This window comes from Amblyomma americanum, chromosome 7, assembly GCF_052857255.1.
Source record: "Amblyomma americanum isolate KBUSLIRL-KWMA chromosome 7, ASM5285725v1, whole genome shotgun sequence".
Lineage (NCBI taxonomy): Eukaryota > Metazoa > Arthropoda > Arachnida > Ixodida > Ixodidae > Amblyomma > Amblyomma americanum.
The window spans coordinates 4,277,426-4,301,440 of NC_135503.1; the positions used below are offsets into that span (position 1 = coordinate 4,277,426).

The following is a 24,015-nucleotide window of genomic DNA, read 5'->3' on the forward strand; positions in this document are numbered from 1 at the left end:
CAGGACGGAAAATACAAAGTTGGCAGCACTACACAAGGTGTGGATGAGAAACGGAAACCAATGCCTTCATGCCACAAGTTAGTCCAGAGCTGGCCGCTCAGCTCCGAGGCTGCACAACAACACTGAACACACTGTCGAGCATGGGGATTGTTTGTTTCAGGTCTGTGACATAGACTGAGCAAACAGCTATCTAAAAACGATTTTCTCCATTTGTAAAAAAAAACATGTAAAACAGTCTGCAAGCTGCTTTCTCCTCTCCACCAGTGCTTGAATCACTAGAAACCTCCTTCGATGAAGCCAGAGTTTAAGCACTGGCTGTGATGCAAGCAACCACTGGCCCCAGATTCTGAACACGCCAAATGCACAACGATGCAGACGCGAAGGCTGCGCATTCAAAAGCTGCATTCGATGCTAGAAATTCGGAATTTTCTTCTGCCTGTCATCACAGCATGACTGCTGTTATGTGTTTCATAAGTTATAAGCTAACATAAGTTATGAAATGTACATACTCACAGCTAAACATTTATTCATGTCTAACAAACAGCTAGAAGAGGAAAGAAAATGTTTCAGTGTTCAAGTTTACGTGACAGCTTTGAGGTGCTATGTACACATATGTGGACGCTGATAAAATGTGCTCAAATGTAAAAATTCTTGCGCGGTTTTTGTAAACTTCACTTCTGCTTGGCCTACTGATTGTGATTGATGCAAAAAATTTTTTTTCTTCTCAGCAGATTTAATTGGTGCCTGAAGGGTTAACTGCATTTAACCCACCCTGTCACCTGGGTGAGAAAGACCAGAAGCAGTCCTCCAACAAAAGCGCACATTACAGGCTAAGTTAAATAAATTCATTATTCAAGACAAAAATTGGCGGTGGTTTAGCTCTGGTTAAACCTGTAGTGATGCGATAGCTGCAGCTGGCCGAGTGGAACTTGCTCAGTTGAATTGCTAAGTGCCGCCGGCAGCTGCTCCGCACCACGTGACCAACCACGTGACAGCGTCGCGGGACAGCCACGGGGTGGTGACGCAGCCACGGGGTGGCAATGCAGCCACAGGGTGGTGGCGCCGCCACACTGAAGGCTCGAAATGCTACCGCATTGTAGCTATCGCTACAAAAAGATGTTCTGTAGTCACAACAAAAAGATACACAAGCGTGAGTACAAGAGAACACACTCCAAGTAATATAACAGTATTGCACTAGTTTTATCCATTCATTAGGCTTCAAAGCATGGAGTACAAGTCTCTTGCCTCTCTTCGTACAGAAGATTCACTGCCAAAGCCAGGCATGCACAATCTCTTGCCCTCAAAAGTGGACATTTGATGGGCTCTTGCAAATAGAGGAAAGCCAAAATCCTTTTTGCCTGAATTGATGCTGCCGAGAGTATTAGGCTGCCCACACAAGACAGCACAACTAGTGCTCACCTCAGAGTAAACAGGTACTGCACCACAGTGCAAGGCTCCAGCTGGGTCAGCGCACTGCACACCACCTCCTCAAACCTGCAGGCAGATAACAAACATCCTGATGGGCATTCTTGCATTGTAGATGAATAAGGGGTGCATGGCATGCATAGTCAACACACAGAGAGGCAGATGCATGGCGTGCAGCTGCCGCTTTTTTCTCCGTCCCTCGTGGCACAAATCAGATTGTTTCAGTCCAGAGTGAAACACGCTGCACCTTTCCTTCTGCTCCTCACCCACTGTGTGCGGATTAGCTACGCAGTGTGGTGCAAACTAGGCGCACCATTATAGAGTCGGGGGCAAGACCGTTAACACAAAACGACTGCCCTTGATAGGCTATGCCTTTTCTATTGTGCCATTGCCTACTGAGACTCACAACCCAACTCCCAGTGCAACATCACACGTTGCTGCTATAAAGTCAACATCTTCATGAATTGTGACGACCAGCCTGGCAGCTGTGCTAGCTTCCACAATGCTTCACAGTTTGTGAGACAGAGGACATTTTTGACCACTGCTGAGCATAGCATGGTTCTCAAGGGTTGCATCCGATGCCTGGTGTGAGTTGATTGTTATTGTAACTAAAAGCAGTATTAGCTGCAAGAGTAAAGGCTGACCTCTCGGCAACCTTCAAGCGGGGCTTTGAGCCTCGCTGCCCTTGTCCATGGACTAACATACTCACCCAAAAGAAGCAAACAAGCATTTCATCTCAATATTCATTGCTATTAAGTTGAAGTAGATGCAAATAACACATACAGGGCATAAGCACGTAGTCCAGAGCTCGACGAAAAGTCGTCTGGCAAGGAAATGATATCTTTCTGAAAAACCTAACACTCGCCAAGAAAAAAAAGAACAATAAGGCAAAACCAAATGACGTTTCGGAGGGGTCCCGAAACATTATTTGGTTTTGCCCTATTGTTCTTTTTTTTCTTGGCGAGTGTTAGGTTTTTCAGAATGAGTAGGGGTCCCGAAACGTCATTTGGTTTTGCCCTATTGTTCTTTTTTTTCTTGGCGAGTGTTAGGTTTTTCAGAATGAGGGCATAAGCACAGATGCAGCTCTATTTGCAACAAATTTAGTTGCGGAGTTCCTGGGAAGTTTTTGTGTGAATGCTTTTTCTAAGACAGCTGTGTGTGTGTGCATGCGCGCGAGTGCCCATACCAGTCCTACTTGATCATGTGCACTGGACGGCCGTCCTGAGTGCTATCCAGATGTCTTGGTGGGAAACCACTCGCGCCATGCAGCTGAGATGTTTCTTTTTCCTTAATTTTTTTGTCACAAAACAGGCCTCCACAAACCCAACAAGGACAGCATCCAATAATTAAGTGCTCGGATGACACCAGTGGCGCTATTCAGTGAGTGTCACCTTTTTAGACATTTCTACTTTGGCCGACACCAAATGACTCAGCCCACAGCTACTGGGGCTCAAGCCAATCAGCGTGAACCAAGGTAGACATGCATAAAAAGGCAATGCCCGCAAAATACCACCCTACTGTTAAACATCAAAACTTTAAAAAAATATAAGGCTCAGTCTGCTTCACAAGACACTACATGAGAAACAGAACAGCACTTATAGGAGTTGTTTTTATTGAGGCCGATGCAACCGACCTAGATTACAAGAGTGAAGAGCAACCCTTAGATCCTCACCTGGCTATCTGGATGGCCAGGGCAAGAGCAGGAGGCTCTTGCAACGTGTCCACTGCAACTCCAGTGTCCACCGGAAAGCCAGCCTTCTCCTCAAGGCTGAAACATAGATTCACCTGGCTTCTACAGCTGCCCCGGCAAGATAGTCTCTGGCCAATATGAAGGTCATGAGACAGCGGACAGGGGTTGTGTTCGTGCATGGGCGAAGAACCCGTCTTTAATAAGCAAGCTACTGTCAGCGCTAAAAAAAAATGGGCTTGTCACATCCAGAGGTCCCTAAACATAACGATGCTCTGCTGGTTAGTGTAACTATCAGCAGGTCATGTGTTCAGGCAGCACATTGCCCAGCTCTTGCAGTCTTCTAAAGTACTCTCAATGCTCTTTCAAACATCTCAAGTCCTGTATGCACTATGCATGTAAATGTTTCTTTCAAAGTGCTACAAGACGAAGGGAAAAAATTAGTGAAGTACATGATGGGCAGAGCAGTGTACTTTCCTTCCTTCTAGCTTTCCTCTCACAGTAGTGTCAAAACATCACAAATGGCACCTAGCTAGCATACGTTGTTGCCCTTCTCCTGTAGATGCCACGCAATAGCAGGAGGTAAAGTTTCCACTGAGTGCCAACTGAAGATGTCTTCCCCTATCAGCTGCACCTCTGACAGTGTCAGCAGTTCCCCCAGAGTTGTGGAAGCCAATAAGCAGCATGACAGCCTGCACTAGAAAGTGTTTGCGCAAAGCTTGCAAGTCAGCCTGGTGTCTGTTCAACCCAACTGCAAGTGGCACAGGTAAGAGAGGTAAATACACGTAAATTACATCATATTAAAACAAAGTGAGAAGGAGTGTGATTTATAGCAAGAAACTGACTACTGCTTGATTGTTCAGGAGACACGTGTACTAGACAGACGGAAATGTCAGCACCGCCGACTCCTGCACGGTTTATCTTGAACAATTCAGCCTTATTGTTAAAACGAACATCAACCATGCAGCTGCCCATCTGTCCAGACAAAGATTAAACAAGTTCCATCGCCCATCCAGCCCTGTCCTAGAGCCCCCGCAGCTGGAGCAAGTAGACTGCTCCCCCTGGGCCACTTCCATGATGTGCAGAGAAGTAAGGACAGGTGTGTTTGATATAGCTGGATCCGTCCGAATATTCTTAGCAGCTGAAACAAGCATTGTCGGCAGGTCTTGAGATCTGGTGTAGTCATGCTATGTATGAGCCTGTACATTTGCAGTCAGCGAGAAAATGAACAGGAAGCAGCTCCTGTCCCACCATAGTAGCAATACTTTGGAAGAGCACACACCTACAAAGCCTGGCGTGAGCGTACTGCAGAGAGATGCCCGAGTCACCAGCTGCATGCAGCGCCTGTTGCCAGTCAAAGGTGACATCCCGGTTGCGCCGACCACGAAGACAATTCACCACCACGGCTGCCAGCCCCAGCTGCTCGGCCGCCAGCCTCACTGCCGTTTCACCATTCACCCGTGTTGCTGCACACCATACAAACTATTTGACGCTCACCCTTTACAATATACACATATCAGTTTTAAGGCTAGTCTAGAAACGGTGTTGCAGAGTCTGCAAACCAACAGGAAAGAGGGCACTACCGTGCACAGGGCTAACAAGGGATGATTGTAATATCAGTGCAAAAGCACTATTCCGATTGGTAAACCCCGAGCAAGATCTTGCGATGTTTGTGGGTTTGTGCCAAGTGAAATAAATAAATAAAAATAACTCAAATAAATAACCATGACTGGGATTCAAACCCGCGGCGGCACGAACAGACCAGCTTCGTTGGTCACTGCGCGAGAGCCCTAGGCTACCGCCGCAGCCGAACACGCTTCCTGCTAAACTGCAACACAGTCTCGCGCTGTGCATTGCACGTCGCCTTCTTCATCGCCTAATACTGCTATCAAGCTAATATTCGCGCATTGAGCTATGTGGTGGTAGTGACAGAAAGATACTTGAGTAAAACACGTTTTTGGGCAAGTTGGTAACATTCTTGATTCATATTGCAGCGAAGAAGCACACACACACAGAGAAGGAACACGCAAAAAACACGGACGAACGCTGCACTCACAACTGGTTTACTGCGAAAAGAATTCAAGCTTAAAATGGATCATGCATCTGCGCACTACAGAAAGAAAACCAAAACAAACACGTGCCACGAAATAACATCTTATCGTATTGCTGCGAAAAGGTTGAATTCCGAAGCGTACAAAAAAACGGATGCATCACTAATGCAGCAATCTGCTTTTTCCTTTATGTGAAAGGCCTCCAGGAGTTCACGTGCCGTTTTATACTTGCTTCTGCCTAGGATTCGAACACTATCGAAACGTGGCGAACATGTCACGCATGACTGGCAGTGCCTAACCAAGTACACATTCTCTTTGTTCTTTAAATTCCTTTGGTGCTCCCCTAGCCGGTCGTTAATACATCGCCCCGTTTGACCGATGTACACTTTTCCACATGAAAGTGGCAGCTCGTATACCACCTCAGAAGCGCATTGCACATAGGGCGTAGTGTGCTTTTTTCCACACCCGCTTCTCCTTGTTTCGCTTCCGGAAATACGAGGGCACAACTTTGACAGCTTCACCGGCGCCGAAAAAACGAGCGGCACCCCATACCTGTTCGCTACCTTCTTCATGTTATGCGACACCTTGTGTAGGTAGGGGGCAACTTCCGGTCGCAGGTTCATGTTCCTTTCTTTCTTCTTGGAGTTCTCTGTGCGTGCCTTCACTTTTTTCAGGCAAGCTTCTGCAACAGAAGTCACGACCGACAAGGGGTAGCCCGCTGACAAAATTCTAGCCAATTGGTTCTGAAAGCTAGACTGCATCTCATGGACGCACGATTTCTCAAGCGCCGAATCCAGACACAAACTAACTATGCCTCTTTCTATGACCTTCGAATGAGTAGAGTCGTAAGGCAAGAGTTGCTTCTGAACACGAGGGGCGTACATCCAACAAGTATGACCTCTGCCCAACTTCACTCGAATATCTAGAAACTGAAGTTCGTCGTTATCCGGTGTCTCGAAAGTAAATATTAGTCCCTTTCCATACTTCCTAAAAGCATTTAAAATCTTGTTAACAATAGCGCAGCAGTGTAAAGGGCTCTGCTTGTCCAAAAATATTAAAAAATCATCAACATATCGGTACACTTTGATGACCTCGTCCGAGTTAAAAACAGTGCTTAAAACCTGGTCAATGCTGGCTGAAAAAATGTCACTTAAAATGGGTGCAACGCAAGATCCAATGCAAATGCCTTTCGTCTGTAAATAGAGGTGATTGTTAAAAGCGATAAATGTACCTTTAAGGTAAAATTCTAAAAGAGTCAAAAAATTGTCAACAGACATGCCAGCCGAATTTTGGAAAGGGACAACACCACTCTTGTCAATGCATTGTCTCAAAGAAGCGAACAACTCTTGGTGAGGTATAGAATAAAACAGATCCTCTACATCGACAGAGAAAGCAAAGCCGATGTTGCGGTCGTTCTTGAGAAAATTAACTACATCTCCAGAATTTTTGACAAGGAACGGATCGTGAACAGTAAGTTGTTTTAAAGATTTTTGCAGAAACTGGCTAACATGTAACTGCCAAGAGCCTTTTTCACTTACAATAGTGCGGAAAGGGACCCCGGGTTTGTGCGTCTTAGCACTAAAGAAAACATTCAAAGCATTACCTTTAGACTTAGTGACTCGCGTACACAAAGTATCATTCCCAACATCCTTGCAGAAGTCGGCTATCTTTTGTTTTGCAGTAGTAGCACGACGCTTTATAAGGGTGAAATTCTTTTCAACCGCTTGAAGGGCTTTTTCATGGAAAAGGCCTTTCGGCAACACCACAAAGCCTCCTTCTTTGTCAGCTTGTAAAAGCGACAACTCATTATCAACAAAGTGTGTCACCACCCTCTGCAAGGAAGTTGTTAGGCTCCTATCCATTGACACACCAGCTGTTTTTTGGAGGCAGTCAACACCTTCAAGCAAGCACCTCTCCTGTTGCTCTGCATGCGCTGTGCTCTGCAGGCGCTGGCGTAAACAACGTTGCGACAGAAACACGGCACTAGAACAATACGCTTTGGCGTTGACAACATAGCTGCAGAAACACGGCACTGGAGCATAGGCCGCCAGTGTACATTGGGTAAATTGGCACTGGTGATGAAAAAGTTCAAAACGTGCATAAATGGCTCCCTGGGACATTTCAATTGTGCTTTCAGGTATGTGGCGGTCGTGTCCACCAGCAAAAAACTATGCTTTCGCGCAATATTTCGTACTTAGCAATGCTAAACCACCAGCTATTTTTTTCAAGCTCCTCCCACATTACACTCCTCATGACCATCAAAACAATGTGGGCTCCAGGTCTTGCTTAATACCTGCAATCATTCAGGACCATATTTATCATGGAGCTCATAAACTGTATATAAGAATCGCCTTGCAGCTTTTCCAGACAATTATAATGCGGGGAGGAAAAAAGAACAGAATTATTGGAGGCTTGCACAGTCCTACATCGCTCAGAATTATTAGGAAAAAAATGATCCCACATGTGCAAGTGACGACTGACGAGCATAGCAGCACCCAGCATCCATCACCGAACTGCACCCTTCTGTGTGGAGCTGAAAGTGAGGTGCAGTTGCTCTTCTGTGCCACCAGGTGAACTTTTACAAACAGCTCACCTGAATGCACCTATGAGACACACTCAGAGCTACAAGAAAATCCAAGTACAAAGTTCTCTGCATGAAAACGCTACCTACTGGATGCCTGGTCCATGGCAAGGCGAGCACGACGCACAGCTTCGTTCAACAGGTCATCGAGCAACATGCCTTCGCTGATCCCTTTGCGGCTGCTGACACCCCTGATACGGCCAAAGGGCACATGCTGCACCCGACTGGCCCATTCGACACCCAGCTGCTCAAGCACCAGAGCCAGCCTACGAAAATGTTCCGCTTGGGACCTGTCCACCTGCAGAGGACATTCAGAGCTGAGCACGTGCCACTGCCATTGACCAATGCATTCTCTGTAATACAGCTGAGTCGACCTAGGCCTCTAAAGTACTGAAAAGTTGCGGAGATCCTTCAAATCCCATTTCCTCGTTCTCACCTAGGTCTAGCTACCCAGGATGGTCCCTTGGGGGCTGCTTCTTGGTCATGTGATTTCATACACTGGCTCAAGTAGGCCACATGACACACCTGCTTTTGCCCTATCGCCCAACGTGCACTGTGCTGAAGAAGCTTGCCCTTGTGGCCCTAGGATGCCTTCGGTCAATCTGCAAGGGGAGATCCCCTTGTCGCAACAGTTCCTTGGTTGTGTGGTGCGGCAGGTGCAAGGCTTCATCTTGCCTAGTCCTGCTGGCCTTGGCTAAGTACCATGGAAAAGGGTATGTGGCAAGTACACACACACACACATATGCTAACTATTGGCAGATGCAGCTGTGCATACAGATCGGCTAAGCAGTTTCTGTCTCGTGTGACCAGGAAAAATTTCATTTTCAAAACCGAAAACTGATGGAATGGCTATTTACAGTAAATCTCAGTATTACGAACTCAGCTGATACGAATTTTAGAATGACACGATTTCGAAAAATTCCCTCACTAAGTCCATTGTGTATAATGTGCAAAATTTCGGGTGTTCTGAACACTCTTCCACACCCCTAGGGTTGGCACAAATGCCAGAGACGCGACTGCACCCTCAACCTGTGTGCCATCCCATTGCTGACGCCATAATTGGCAGTCACGCAGTACTCATCGAAAGCAATGAGCGGTGGTGTGTGGCCTGTACATCGCCAACGTCACGATCACCAATTGTGCAAAACTCACAGCAAGGGCTAAGTGGTGGCACTCAGGCTGCATATCATCAATGCTGAGATCTCCAGTCGCGCAGTACACACCGCGAATGCAAGCGGTGGCACACGTCCCGCACATCGCCAGTCACGCAGTGTGCACAGGTGAGCAGTGGAGCGTGGCTGTAGATAAATGCTTTTAAGAAATAATTTCTGCCAAGGCATTTTCCATGCTCTAGCACATGGATTTTGGTTGTTTTTTGATGATACGAATATTTTTCATGACCCCATGAGATTCTACTGCAATTAGAATGATACAAACCCTAAATTAGGTGCTATTCTACAAGTCAGACGTAAGCCGGGTGCCATGCATTTTCTTCCTATAAGTGACAGACAGGGCTTGTATGGTCAGGCCAGAATGAAACACAAACCCGCATATACCCTACGTTTACACTTTGTGGTGCAATATTGCACTGCAACTGGTTTATAAATATATACTTCGGTGGCTCATTAACCTAGTAACAAGAATCAGGCAAGTTTCATATTGCAGTTTGAGGTACAGAGGTAAAATATGTTGTTTTGTTCACAGGCGCTGTTTGCACTTAATTCCAGTCTCACTGTACATGCTATTGTGTGATACTTGCAGCATGCCCTATGGTCTAATCCTATGTAACATTACAGCCCTCTTAGTCGCTTTTCTCTCAAACTGACTTCTGTACGTCATCTAATCTTGCTAGATGTGACCACACTTGTCAAGTCTACCAAATTAGTGTTCACTCAAAATGTTCAGGGGTTTCAATATGTGTCAAGACCTTGAACATGTTTGCATAGGCAGTCCTTTTGGGCAATCATGAAGAACTCTCAAGACTGAAATCAGATTGTGCAGTGAATCCTGCCTTCACCTCGCCAATGCTCTTGACCCTTGGCAATACATCACCCTTGCATTGTTCTTCCGCAGTGAGACAGGCCTCATCAATGTCCTGTGAACTACTTTAAGTCTTGTGTGTGTCTGCATATCAGACTGCATCTCGGTTCACTGCTGCCACCTGGAAGAGCCTGCCAGGCTTACTGCCAGGCAAACTGCTCAGGTATTAATTGAAGAGCATTGGTCTCTCTACAAATGTACATGAAATAGTAATTTTATTCCATCAGCTTACCAATTAAGGGGAGACGGGGTCTTGAAAACTTAAAAAAATACAAAAATTTCAATTAAAAAATGGCACAATCTATTTCAATATACACTAAAGTACCTATCTACAAAGTTTTAAGTCTAATTCGACCTCCAGCTACTAAAAACTCAATATACTTGATGCCTACAAAGTGCCTAAATGGCAATTTCGGACCAAAATGCAGCAGAACTTCGCACCTGTCACTTCCCGCAACAGCGCTCCTTATGGCCGCCAACTTGGTCTTGTTCAAAAGCTAGCACTCTTCCCTACATTCCTGTATTACTCACTATTGTGAAATCATCCCAAAACATCCGCATTTCACCATTGAGGCCTCTACAACGACCTCCAAACAGCTCGTGCACGCACTTTAAATGCGATTTTCTCCACTTCATGTTTTTTTTGCCATGGCTAGCCCTACAAAAGCTTTTGTTATGTTTTTAAGGTGAAATTTCAATTAATCTTCTACCACTGAATTAAAAAACAACTAAACATGGGAGCTATGCTATTGTTTTATGGCTGAGTCGTACATATAAAATTTCATGAACATTACTGTCACCTAATTATATTTCATAATTATGGTGCCTAGACATAATTGAATGTATTTATATGATAATGTGCCTCAATAACGATATAAATAGCATAGCTTCGCACGGCAGGTCTTTGGCTACAGCTCCAGCCCAATCGGAAAAGAAAATTTTGAGGGAAAGTGTCTTAACGACCCAAAGGAAATTACCTGATTAGGCTTCAGTTATTTGCTCCTAATATAGGAACTGAGATGTACTGAAACTAATTATATTTTTGAAATCAGGAGGAAGAAATACATATACACACACCTAATTTCATTAAAATATCTCTAATAATAAAAATATTAATTTTTAGGACCTGCATCTGTTTTCTGACATCTGCCAACTTTTTTCCTCCACAGAGAGCCAGGTGGCCAGGTCACAACTAAGCTGACGCAGACCGCCATTCCTTACGTGCCCCTCTCTGGTCACCAGCGCTTACCACGTAGTAGGCCCAGTCAAAGTTGTGCACCTTCTTGCGCTCTAAGGCCGCCACCACATCCCTGCAGCAGAGCACAAGCACTTATGAAATATTTTACATGCCTGTAAGGACAGCAAGCTGGTAACTGTCCACAATGCCTGTCTGCCAGGACATAAAGTTAGTTTGCCGGGCAAGAACCTGAACACTGCCACTAGCTTGCTCTGCGCTTTGAAATATCGATGAAAAAAAATAACTAACAGCTGCTTTACCCTGCTGCCTAAAGCATGCGCAAGCTTGAAATGCTTACAATAAGTAACTTTGTGTCGCGCCATCTCCAACTGCATAAAAGGCCTCGTGTGCACAGGTCTCTTCATAAGGGGAGGGAGGCCAAGTTCACTATAGTGCCCGTTCATGTCTTCTAGGTTGGAGGGAACAATATGGTACAAAATTCATGCCACCCTTCCCTCTGTTTATTTGGGGGGCCACTGTGCTCCCTCTGCACACACCTATGGATGTCAACACTATACTTCCACTGCAATTCCTGCAACTGGTTCCGAGGCTCAGCAGTCAAACCTGTCGACGTTCTGCTTTATAGGCCACTGATTTGGCTTGAACACTCGGAACAAGTTCTGCAACAAATGCAACAGCCGAAACCGCAGGCAAAGCATGTGTTTCACTGCATGTTTCACTTAGGTTTAATTAAACTTGCTGACTACCACATCTGAGCATCTCAAGCTTGAATTAACCCCTCATTTATTTTCATAGCATGCAGTACACATGGCTTGACACATTAGCTGCAACAGAGCAAGAGAGCAAACCACAATTCAGCTCCAAAAACCAGGAGATGTAAGCTGCCGCTTGCCTTGTCAGGTAGAGGCTGGCTCCAGAGCTCTTTGCCAGGGGCACGAACTCTGGGCACTCAACTCCCAGGACACCGTCCCTGCAAGCCGCACACAAGGATGTTGTTATGTGGGGACTACTTGGTGGCGTAAATGCAGTACCATTTGCAAACATCAGCAATGCCATATACTGCTGTCCTAACTAGCGGCATAATGTCAGCTTCTCGCCAATTCTAGCAACCCTAGCAGCAAATTTCACCAATGCTGGGAGCAAGTAATAGAGCCAAGTCCACACAATACTCTATGAGAATTATTTCTGGAATATGACTCTTGGTGCACAGGTACTGGCTGCGTCAGAGAAACTACAGATTTAAACAAGAAATTTTGGAGCAGCCGCATTTACTGTGAATACCAATTAAACATCATACAGTTGCTCAGTGCAGCAACAATGGCTGAAACAAAAAGTGCAGACCGGTGCTTGAAACTTCTATTCTTCTTTCTTTTTCTCACACTTTCTAATATATGTCCCTTTCAAAACACTTAAGAACAGACCTTTCCAAAGACCACAACGGACACTATGCTAAACTTGACCCTGCGGTGGATTGAAAGAGGAAGGAGGCTGTTGTACGACAGCTGCCCACATCAATCTCTGTGCCACAGCACATTCAGTAGTATACGTGCGTACTAGGTGCCACAAGCCAAACAGTGCCTTCAATATGAAAGCAAAAATAGCATACACACCCCAAAGTAAGCAAAGCAAGGACATGTATTTAGCTGCACATCTCGGACCCACCCTCCAAAACCGAGGACACTCATATCGCTTTTGCATCTGACTTCACACACCTGAAGAAATAATGCAACACCACTTTTTAAGCATGAGTGCCAAGTCAAACGAGCCAAACACAATATAGTAACAACTCTTACATTTTTCTGCAATATGGTGTCATATTAGATAATATGTTGTTTGCAGAAAGCATCACTAAAGGGAAGCAACAATTGGCTCCAAAGCTGCCAAATCTCCCCTCCTCCATTTTTGGCTCCACCTCGTAACCTAGCAGTGCACCATTTTAACAAAATGAACAACAAGCAAACGCACTCCCGGGAGACTAGCTTTCCCTCCTTGCGCAGCTGCTCCAGTAGGTCCAGGGCAGACCGGCTGTGCCTGGACTCCGCATCCAGCACATCGAAAGAGATGCCCAGGCGCTGCAAAGGGTCGTAGAAAGCATGCTCGAACAGCACTGGCTTTGCAGCTAAATAGACTCAGTTAAGACACATATGCATGGACAAATTGGTATAACCATGGAGAGGTGGACTAGCTGGTACATGTCTCCAGAATCTGTGTGGTTCTGCAGCAGACAGTGAGTTTTTGTTTTCATACATATGTGAATAGATATAGTTGTAGATCAGTGCAGTGTATTGTCTATACTCTTTTTAGTCCCTGTTTTCATGATGTTCTGTTTATCTGATGAATCAGCCTCTCCTCCTGAGATTAAAACAGAACAAGTGGCCTGAGCTGTGTGATGGGCAAGTAACATGCAGAAAGAGTAGGCTGTTAACTACTATATGTCAGGTACAGCCACAATCTAGAAAATGAAATGACAAAGCATGCAGACATGAAAGAACAGCACATACATCACACTTTTCAGCTGGCAGCAATCATCACACAGCTCATCGACACAGGGAAATGTAAGCTTGGCATTGTTTTGCTCTGACAGCAGTCAGCTCGAAGACAGCCACCAAAAATCCTTCTCAGGGCACTTCCTCACCATGTACTGTTGGCTGTAGCCATCCAGGCTAAGCTGCCGCCACTGTTGCCATCTGTGAAGCACCTCCGGTTCACCTAGAAGGTCCCACCAAGCAAAGTAATTGGTCCCTTCATAAGATGAAGGAAAAAGCATAGCAAGCCAGAAAATATCCCCTCTGACGACTAGTTCTACTGCTTTAGTAAATCATATACTAGTACAAATTGTCCAGCCTGCTATTCTTGTAAGTTCAGCTTGACCATTACAACAATGGCAGCAGTACTCACCAGCCTCGAGATCAGCGAAGCACTTCAGAGCCTTAGCACGGAAGTCTGGGTTTTTCTCTGCTTCCGTGTTGGCTGCCACATAAACCTGGCCAAAAAAAAAACTAGAACTTATTAAGAAGGCACAACAAGGGACGGCACAATAGGGACACACATGGCTCTGTTAATAGCAGGGCAGAAAGGCCTTGCACGATCTGCTGTAAAATACTCTATACAGTAGCACCACTCAGAAATTGCACTGCGAGTTCAGTGTGAAGCAATTGGGACAGGACGAAAATTATGGAAGTGGTATTTATCATTATGTGATGGCGATGCATAATGATAAAGAGCAAAGGTTGCTGGCTTAGCGCATTAATTGGCATTGGTTGACTGGCCCACATTCCTAGTAGCCAGCCGCCGGGTTGTTCTTGTGGCAACCACCCTCAGGTTGCGCATTCCTCCTCCTCTGTCCCTACTAGTGGAGAGGGGGACTTTGCCACCAGCCAACCATGGCAGGTTATTTTTGCTGATTCTTAGTCATTTTCATCTTTGTGAAGCCATACTTGGTCATTTTCGTTTTTAGGTTCTTCCTGTGGCAGCCACCTTCCAGCCTACTCTCCACTTAGCCATCTGGCAACCATGGTGTACACAACACTACACTGCCGGACGCTTCACAGCAGGGCTTCTAATGCTAACGCATTAAAAACATATGCCATGATCACACATAGAGTCTGTTTTTTGGCAACTCTCTCCAGTTCTGTGCTGTGACCTACCGAAAAGCTTGTATTGATGTGTGAGATTATACCATACTACTGTGTGCATCCATGGCCTTGCGTATAGTGGGTTGGCAACAGTAACCAGCCACAAGGTTCAGTATTAAGAGCCTGCACTTACAATCCACTAAGAGCAGGTTGTTTTGCCTCCAGCACTGAGATAAATACTGACGCGATCTTTATGTAAAACTTGTTTCAATTCAGATGAGCATAAATCTAGCTGCAGGAAATAGAGCAGACTTATTCAATGCTTACTGTTCCAGACAACACATCCATAATGATAGAAATTTGTACGACAAGTATGGTCACTTGTTGACGTAAAATTGTGAAAAATATATTTGCACTATTGTAGAACGTGCATGAAGCAAGAGGAGCTAGTTCCAAAGCGAACCATCTCAGCCGGCTGACATCATGCAGCGAACTGCTGTGAAGAAGTGAGCCGGTTCCAAAGCGAACCGTATCATGAATATACACCCTGGATGCGCACTGAGCATAGATAAAGCACACAAGCCACAACAGAGGCGAATTCAACATAAAGACTGCAATACATACAGCATCATTTTCTCATGCTATCAATAAGAATAAGGCCCTGTGACTACTCTGCCTCATCAAAAAAAAGTAGCAGCATAACCAACACAAAGCTTCATCACTGTGTCCCGCTAGCCAGGACTTCAATTCCTAGTTTGCAAAGCAACTGCTGCAACAGTGAAACAAACTATAGTGAATTTTTGCAGGGGGCACCAACCGAAAGGAGATGCTTGAGGGGGTCCTTGGCAAGCTCCTTGCTGTTGCCATGCTTGCCAAAACCTGCGACTAGAAGACCTGCGGCAATAAGGAGAATGAGGCTAGGGCTGAATGTTCCAGCAATAATATTCAATAACTTCCAGTTATAAAGTTGAATACACAACGTATGCCCGCAAAAGTGATCTCCAAATCGCAGCTACAGCACAAAACCAGGAACACTGCTTGTTTTGCAGCGAAAGCTGTTAAGCGTGGCCAGCATGGAGCGTTTCTCTGGGCGATTCGTCCGCGTAAACGGCAGCGGAGCGCTTTTTTGCCGCTGGAGAGGACGTTTTTCCCAAATCGTTGGGTTCTGGTGGAACAGATAAAATCGCCGACGCCAGGAGGAGGCAACGACAGAGGGCCAATGAGATCCGGAGCGGGTGTCACGCGATTCTGGACAGGGCCGCGTCGGTACCCCTGGCTACAATTACCCGGCTGAGGGAGACTCTCTCGCATGGTGGATACGCGCCCAAACGGGCTCCAGCATCGCAGGGACAGATCGGTATGCGCCCGACTGCCTTCTCCCTTGCCTCCTCCCCTGCCCCCCTCTCATAAACCAGACCCCCTTACTCTCTGCTCTCTCTTTTCTTCCCACTCCCTGTGCAGCTCAGTTGCGGTGTATCCCTCAACAAGGAGGCAGTTACCGGGCTGTGCTCCCTCCCCTTCCCTACCTACTCCCCGTACGAGCGCTCCCCCCCCCACGTAAATAATAACCTCTTCTCTTGCGAGCATTTCGTGCGCGAGAGCCAGCGGCTTCACTTCGCTTCCTGCACATCTGTCTCTGATTTCAGTATGGATGGGGGCGTGCGCATCGCCAAAATGGGCGGCAAAAAAACGCCACTCGGCTGCTGACCATGCGGGAGTGAATTCGTCGACACCAGCACGGCGTCGGGCGCGCAATGCGATTTCACGGGCAAAAAATGCTCCATGCGGGTCACGCTTTATAGCTTTGGTTCAGTCATATAGCCCTGCATTTCATCGTGAAATCTATAGCGTCAGCCTTAAGATCTTAATCACTCAGTGAGTTAATTTAATTCAACTCAAGGGGGGGATTAACCTAAATGGCTAAACCAAAGATTTAACAACTTTCGTTGATTCATGCACTAAGCTGCAAGCTTAGCAAATTTTTTTTTTAATTCCTTACCTTGCCTATTCTCCTGAGAAAATGAGAAAGAAAAAAAAATAGTGAAGCTAACACATGGATCACAACTTGAGCATGACACTGACACAGGGCACCATCATGTCTGTGGTTTTAGTTATCTACTGTGCAGACACAAAAAAGATCCTTTCAGACACCTTCTGATGTGTGGAGAGTTCAGCAAACTTCTTATTAGGGGTGAGCAAATATATGGAATTTAGAATATTTTGCGAACAGCACTCACTATTCGATTCGATTTGCACCGCACTGTTAGTAGCAATTCAAAGTATTTGAATAGTAACTTGTGGCCAAACGTTGCAACGTATCCAAACAGCGCTCACTAGACACAGTGACTTGCTCTTGTCACATCAGTTAACTAGACATTTCCTCATAAAATCAAAAGCTAGCATGCGGCAATGCTTTGGCTTGCATAAAACATCAGCGTGCTGATGGCTATCAAGAGCCACCGCGGCGCGGCCGCTACGCACTCGCAGGTCAATAAAAGGAGTACAGCACCACACTGTGGCATGCCACAATGCAGTCAACAATTGGCTGCGAATGTGCCGACGACGAAGGTGATCCTCTCATTCTTGGTGAGACGCTTGCAGAGGATAATGTAACAAAGTTGTGTTCCACGTGTGCCACTGTGGTTGTTTCCTGGGGACAGCTTTCATCCATCACAATTTTCATCCACTGAAATCTAGACAGTGCGTACCTTTGGCCACGGAAGACAAGATGAAAGCTTATAAGAGAAACATAAATCTTGAAGACAGCCTGCACACGGCACAGCTAGCACATAAGAGAAAACGAAAGCATGCCAAGAAATGCTGTGTGGTTGGCGTGGTCCCGTTTTCATGCCTTCAGTTTGCAACATTTAGGCCCATCAAGGGGCTTGAAGTACAGCGAAACCAGCACACAAGGACTAAGCGGGTTACACGCCATCACGAACACTGCGTTTGGAGTGGCATTGCACAGCCGGTGCTTGGCATTCAGGCGCGCAATGGTCCGTTAAAGGAATGATGCCGTTCATGCTGTAGCTAAGTTTGTGTCCATTCTGCAAGCACCACTCTGCGTCTAGCCTCTAAAATAGCGGACCGCCGATGCCATTCCTCCAGTAGGGAAATATCTGGCCACCTTACACTGCTTCATGACAGCACTCAGTAAGCAGACTGTTCACTGAACAAGATTAAGTTGTTCAAAGAATTGTAAACAAGGTATTAACTAATTTACAACAAGGTCACTGCTGTTATTACTACATTACTCCCTGTCCTTTAATTAATGCCTTACGGGCTTTCAGGTGTACTAAATTATGCTCATAATGGCTGAAAACAAATTTGCAATACATCTGTTTCTTTTCTTTGCTGCACTTCGTGAAAAATTGTTTCTTTTTCTTTTCTGGACTATGTCAATTGGTTTGATGAGGTTCACTGGTCACTGACCAAGGTCAACAAAATAATGACGTTTCGGGAGCGCCACGGCTCCCTTTTTCACAATGAGCAACCAGATGGACGTCCCGGGCTTTTTGTAGTGGTTACTATCGTTCTGAGGCATTTCGCGTAGATAGGGTGCAATGTACCGTCATTCTTATTTATTGTGTGGGGCGTAGTCTGGATGATTAATGACCCGAGATTTCGGCGGGCTGATACATTCTTTTCCGTTGTCACTATATCTGCTTCATCCCAGTTAATTTCATGACCAGTCTCTTGCGCATGCTCCACGATTGCGTTCGTTGTCACTTTTCCTTTTCTTACATCGTACTGATGTTCTTTCAGGCGTCTCCTGAAATGTAAACTGATGAACAGTCGGCGCAGGCAATCTTGTAAACCACGCGGGAAAATTGGCACCAGGGAGCTGGTCTTTCACGTTTACAAGCTCATTTCTTATCTTGCTTGTTGGGACATGTGCAACATGGACGCCGTGCTTGCGGAACATCCGCGCCAGCGCCTTGCTGATCCCTGATGCATACGGGATAGCGGCTCGTTTCGGTTTCAGTGCGTTAGCACTTTCGTCTTCCCGGGCAGTAGGCTTACTTGATAGAGCCACTCTTTGCGTGTTCCGAATGAAGGAAAGTGGGTACCCGTTTCTTTTCAAATCTTTTTCCACGGTCTTCATTTCGTGGTTTAGGGCGGTGTCTTCACTGCATACTTTTCTGGCAGGTTTATTAGAGATGCAACCACTGACCGCTTATGACTGACAGGGTGTGCTGAATTGAAATTTAGGTACCTTCCGGAATGCGTCGGTTTCCGGTAGACGCGAAAACTAAGACCTGTCGGAGTACGGGTTACCACGGTGTCGAGGTACGGAAGGCAGCCGTCGATCTGTTCCTCAACAGTAAAGTTGATTGAGGGCTCAATGGCATTAAGGTGATCGAGGAAAGTGCGGGTGTGCTTCCGGTCTATGATGCAGGTCTATGACGCACCTTGGCTTCGGATGGATTCAATTTGTAGGACGACAGGTTCCGTGTTTCGAAGATTGGTGCGGCCCTGGTCGCTATCCCCTTTTCAGCAAGTAAAGTCTGCAGCTTTTGATCCTGCGATTTCAGATGTCTCTCCTCTCTTCTGTACATTTCTTGGTTCGCAACCAACTGAACGCTGGTGAGGACATCCGGAGCGATAAATTCCAGTTGTCACTTTGCAAAGAACTGTTCAGTTTCTTGGCGCTTCTTTGTCAGCCTGCATTCTTCAATCCTTGCTTGAAGGAGATGACGTTCAGCTTTTGCAACCACATGCAGACCAAAACGTTTCTTTACCGGTTTCTTCAGACGCAAGGATCTTGCAATAACGTGGTTAGACTTAACATTGGTTAGGTCTTAGTTTTTGCGCCTACCGGAAACCGACGCATTCCAGAAGGTACCTAAATTTCAATTCAGCACACCCTGTCAGTCATAAGCAGTCAGTGGTTGCATCTCTAATCAACCGTGCCAGGGAAGTATGCAGTGAAGACGCCGCCCTAAACCACGAAATGAAGACCGTGGAAAAAGATTTGAAAAGAAACGGTTACCCGCTTTATTTCATTCAGAACACGCAAAGAGTGGCTCTATCAAGTACGTTTTGGTCTGCATGTGGTTGCAAAAGCTGAACGTCATCTCCTTCAAGCAAGGATTGAAGAATGCAAGCTGACAAAGAAGCGCTTAGATACTGAACTGTTCTTTGCAAAGCGACAACTGGAATTTATCGCTCCGGATGTCCTCACGAGCGTTCAGTTGGTTGCGAACCAAGAAATGTACAGAAGAGAGGAGAGACATCTGAAATCGCAGGATCAAAAGCTGCAGACTTTACTTGCTGAAAAGGGGATAGCGACCAGGGCCGCACCAATCTTCGAAACACGGAACCTGTCGTCCTACAAATTGAATCCATCCAAAGCCAAGGTGCTCAGCCTAGGTTTGAATTTCAACCAAGGGAAGGCACCGGACCCACGAAAGGTTGCATGTGCCGTAGATGGGGCAGTACAACTTCTGGAACAAGACGTTCAGGACGAAGTTCGAACGAAGGCGATAGGTGTGCTGTCACGCATGAAGAAGATGTCATCAAACCGCCCTCTTGGTCAAGATGAAAGCTCAGCAATCCGAAGCCTCCAGATAACAAGGATATAGCCGTCCTACCGGCAGATAAAGAGAATGTCACTGTTATCCGTGACCGGTCTTCTTACAAGGAAAAAATGGAGGCCATGCTTCAGGACGAGTCCACTTACTGCCGGATCCCGAAAGACCCTACTCCCAAAGTGTAGACGTGTCTTCAAAAAATGCTAGCAGAAATCTTCAAGGGCATCCCTCCGTCTATGAAACAGCTTTATTATCAGTTGCTATGTACAAACGGCTCAGCGCCGGCCATATACAGACTACCAAAGGTGCATAAACCAGGGATTCCCCTGCGCCCAATAGTGGATTTTAGAAAGTCTCCTTTATACTCGTTGTCACAGTACCTTCATGGCGTTCTCTCTCTGCTGGTGGGCAAGACAGGCACAGACATCAAGAATTCATCTGACTTCATCAACAAGGTCAAAGAGGTCGCCCTAGAAGACACAGATGAGATCGTTTCTTTCGACGTCTGCTCGCTTTTTACAAGCGTGCCTGTTGATCTCGCAGTTGAGACATGTAGGCAACATCTCGAGAATGACACCTTGTGGCAGAATCGTACACCATTCGAAGCAGCGGAACTTTGCCAACTTTTGCAGTTCTGTCTCGCCAACACATATTTTACGTACAGCGGTAACTTCTACCAACAGACCTTTGGCACAGCAATGGGGGCAGCCATCTCGGTCACAGCGGCTAGCATCGCTATGCAAGCCATCGAAAACAAAGCTTTGGCCACCTTCCAACCGCGACCAAAAGTATTTCTGAGGTATGTGGGCGACTGCTTCTGCGTCATAGACTGGAAGCACACCCGCACTTTCCTCGATCACCTTAATGCCATTGAGCCCTCAATCAACTTTACTGTTGAGGAAGAGGCCGACGGCTGCCTTCTGTTCCTCGACACTGTGGTAACCCGTACTCCGACAGGTCTTAGTTTTCGCGTCTACCGGAAACCGACGCATTCCAGAAGGTACCTAAATTTCAATTCAGCACACCCTGTCAGTCATAAGCGGTCAGTGGTTGCATCTCTAATCAACCGTGCCAGAAAAGTATGCAGTGAAGACGCCGCCCTAAGCCATGAAATGAAGACCATGGAAAAAGATTTGAAAAGAAACGGCTACCCGCTTTCCTTCATTCGGAACACGCAAAAAGTGGCTCTATCAAGTAAGCCTACTGCCCGGGAAGACGAAAGTGCTAACGCACCGAAACCGAAACGAGCCGCTATCCCGTATGTATCAGGGATCAGCGAGGCACTGGCGCGGATGTTCCGCAAGCACGGCGTCCATGCTGCACATGTCCCAACAAGCAAGATAAGAAATGAGCTTGTAAACGTGAAAGACCAGTTCCCTGGTGCCAATTTTCCCGCCGTGGTTTAGAAGATTGCCTGCGCCTACTGTTCATCAGTTTACATAGGCGAAACGAAAGATTTCAAGAGACGCCTGAAAGAACATCAGTACGATGTAAGAAAAGGAAAAGTGACAACGAACGCAATCGCGGAGCATGCGCAAGAGACTGGTCATGAAATTAACTGGGATGAAGCAGATATAGTGACAACGGAAAAGAATGTATCAGCCCGCCGAAATCTCGGGTCATTAATCATCCAGACTACGCCCCACACAATAAATAAGAATGACGGCACATTGCACCCTATCTACGCGAAATGCCTCAGAACGATAGTAACCGCTACAAAAAGCCCGGGACGTCCATCTGGTTGCTCATTGTGAAGAAGGGAGCCGTGGCGCTCCCGAAACGTCATTATTTTGTTGACCTTGGTCACAGACCAGTGAACCTCATCAAGCCATGATTCCTGACCAGACGGTATGCCGTCGAACCCTCGACTACGTCAATTGGTATTTGAAACTATTTGATAACAACTTGTACTAATATTTGGAGCTATTCAATTCAACCAATTTTTATTATTTATATTCGCTTTGCAACCAAAAACTTGACATTTGCACGCCTCTCACTTTTATGCCCCAAAGCTGCCTCAGAGCTGCCTTTGAGCTGCACTATTACTCCTCATATTTTTCTCCTCAAATAAATCAAGTACATCTTGCATAAATGTGCACACACAAGTACTCTCAGCACTTGTGTGTGTCCACTCTTTGTTTTTGTTATTTGTGCTGTTTTGAAACCATGAACGACAAACTACTAGCCCCTTCTGCTCACAGTAGTGCCTATGACTGCTCAATCAAGTGATGGCCAACTTCTTGCCTACTGTTCCCAAAAGCTTAAGTGGCCAAAAAAGTTTATGGCAAGACAAGGCAAGGTGTGAAGAAAGAGGGAAGCCATGGAGGCCATATCCCGAAGCTCAGCAGCGAACAAGGAGAGGATGGCCCATACCACACTGGGTGCCCCAGTCCCCAAGGTAGTTGAGTCGCGTGACGTGGTGGCCAGCAAAGCTGAGCAGATTGCACAGGCTGTGGCCCAGCACGGTGGAACGCAGGTGGCCCACATGGAATGGTTTGGCCACATTGGGAGAGCTGAAGTCCACCACATAGCGCAGAGCAGGCACAACACATGGCATGGTACCAGCTGACTGCAGTGCTGCCTGCACCCGTTTAGAAAAGCACCAAGTACTGCATGCTACCAACCATTCACCTCCAACTGAGCCATCAAAAACAAATGACACTGCGGGCAAACTGAAGCTGCCCTGTATCAATATGAATGACCAATGGCAGGCATGCATGGGCATCCATACATTTATGTCATCATGCAGTTGCTCATTCATGGATGTTGTCTACAGCTGCAAGAATACTGGGAAGGCTACTGATATAAGGAACAAAGAAAGGGCTCAACCTTTTATTTGTGAGTGGTCTTGAACTTGACTAAGATGTTGATGCGTTTACTTGCCACACCCAAAGCGAGGCTCACGATCCATGCAAGTCATCATGTAGGCCAAAAGTTAGTCAGGAACAGACAGTTTTTTTTTTTTTTTTAATTTCGGCTGTTTCCATGCTAAGAACATGCTACAATTTAAGTGCATTAACAGAAGCAAAAGAGAGGAAAGTGATGAAGATGCTTTTTTCATAAAAAAGAGCAAAACAGCTTTAGCAAAAAGAGGAAGGGCAATTCCATGAGAGACCAAACTGCCTAAATATGTAAAAAAAATTAATTTCTTGCTTATTTTTTATACAAAAAAACCTCGTTGGTACGTTCTTTTTTTACCTGCGGGGGAAAAACGTATTATCCGGGAAAACGTATGATCCAAACCGCACGATTTTGAGAAATGGAACTGTTGAATGAGGCAAAAAAAGGCATTTATTGACAATTTCACTTTATAAAAATGTCGATTGGCATTTCTTGGCACAAGAGCTGGACAGATCCTATTCCAGAGCGCGCTGAATTCAGTCCGCGTTAGCGCTGTCTTTAGCGTGGAAAGAAATCCGTAACGCATCCGGTCCGTCGACGGCAGTGACGAAAGTAACCAAAATCTCTTCCTTGGTATTTTCAGATGCTTCCCCCCTTTGCACCCAAGTACTGTGAGAAAGCCACCGTGGCGGCTGATTGTCGCAGTGTTTTTGCTTTTTAAGCTGCGTTTCTCAGACCCGGCCATCGCTGCAGTTCGTAGAAGCTTCGCCTAGTTTCCCGTATGCGCCGCGAAGGAACCTCAACGTTTCTCCTCGTCATATCGCGTCCGCGCAGAAACGGCCGTTGCGAATGCTAGCGCGCCGTTTTTTTTTTATTTTAATGATGCTTCGCCTCGTTGCATCGAGGCACTGCAGAGAAGCCACCACGGCGGGTGACTGTCGCACAAAAACATGTCGCGTGCCCTCTCGTTCAGCCCACTTGTATGTTTGCACATGTGCGGTTGATCAATAAACATATTATACCACCATAATTTGTCGAAATTTTAAACGTAGGAGCCGGGAAATCGTGTTTTCCGGGAACGTA

General features: G+C 46.1%; 1 protein-coding gene across 3 annotated transcripts in view; it reads right to left on the reverse strand.

Moving 5' to 3' along the window:
• ArgRS-m (arginyl-tRNA synthetase, mitochondrial) overlaps positions 1-24,015 on the reverse strand; it is a 45,784-nt gene that overhangs the window by 11,200 nt on the left and 10,569 nt on the right. For all 3 annotated transcript variants that reach the window (XM_077630842.1, XM_077630843.1, XM_077630844.1), the window contains 11 exons: positions 22,465-22,672; positions 15,375-15,451; positions 13,881-13,965; positions 13,618-13,691; positions 12,948-13,054; positions 11,875-11,952; positions 11,034-11,094; positions 7,835-8,042; positions 4,395-4,578; positions 3,098-3,193; positions 1,420-1,494 (listed from right to left, as the gene is read on the reverse strand). In XM_077630842.1, coding sequence (XP_077486968.1) covers positions 1,420-1,494; positions 3,098-3,193; positions 4,395-4,578; positions 7,835-8,042; positions 11,034-11,094; positions 11,875-11,952; positions 12,948-13,054; positions 13,618-13,691; positions 13,881-13,965; positions 15,375-15,451; positions 22,465-22,672 — 1,253 coding nt within the window. The remainder of the gene's footprint in view (positions 1-1,419; positions 1,495-3,097; positions 3,194-4,394; positions 4,579-7,834; positions 8,043-11,033; positions 11,095-11,874; positions 11,953-12,947; positions 13,055-13,617; positions 13,692-13,880; positions 13,966-15,374; positions 15,452-22,464; positions 22,673-24,015) is intronic.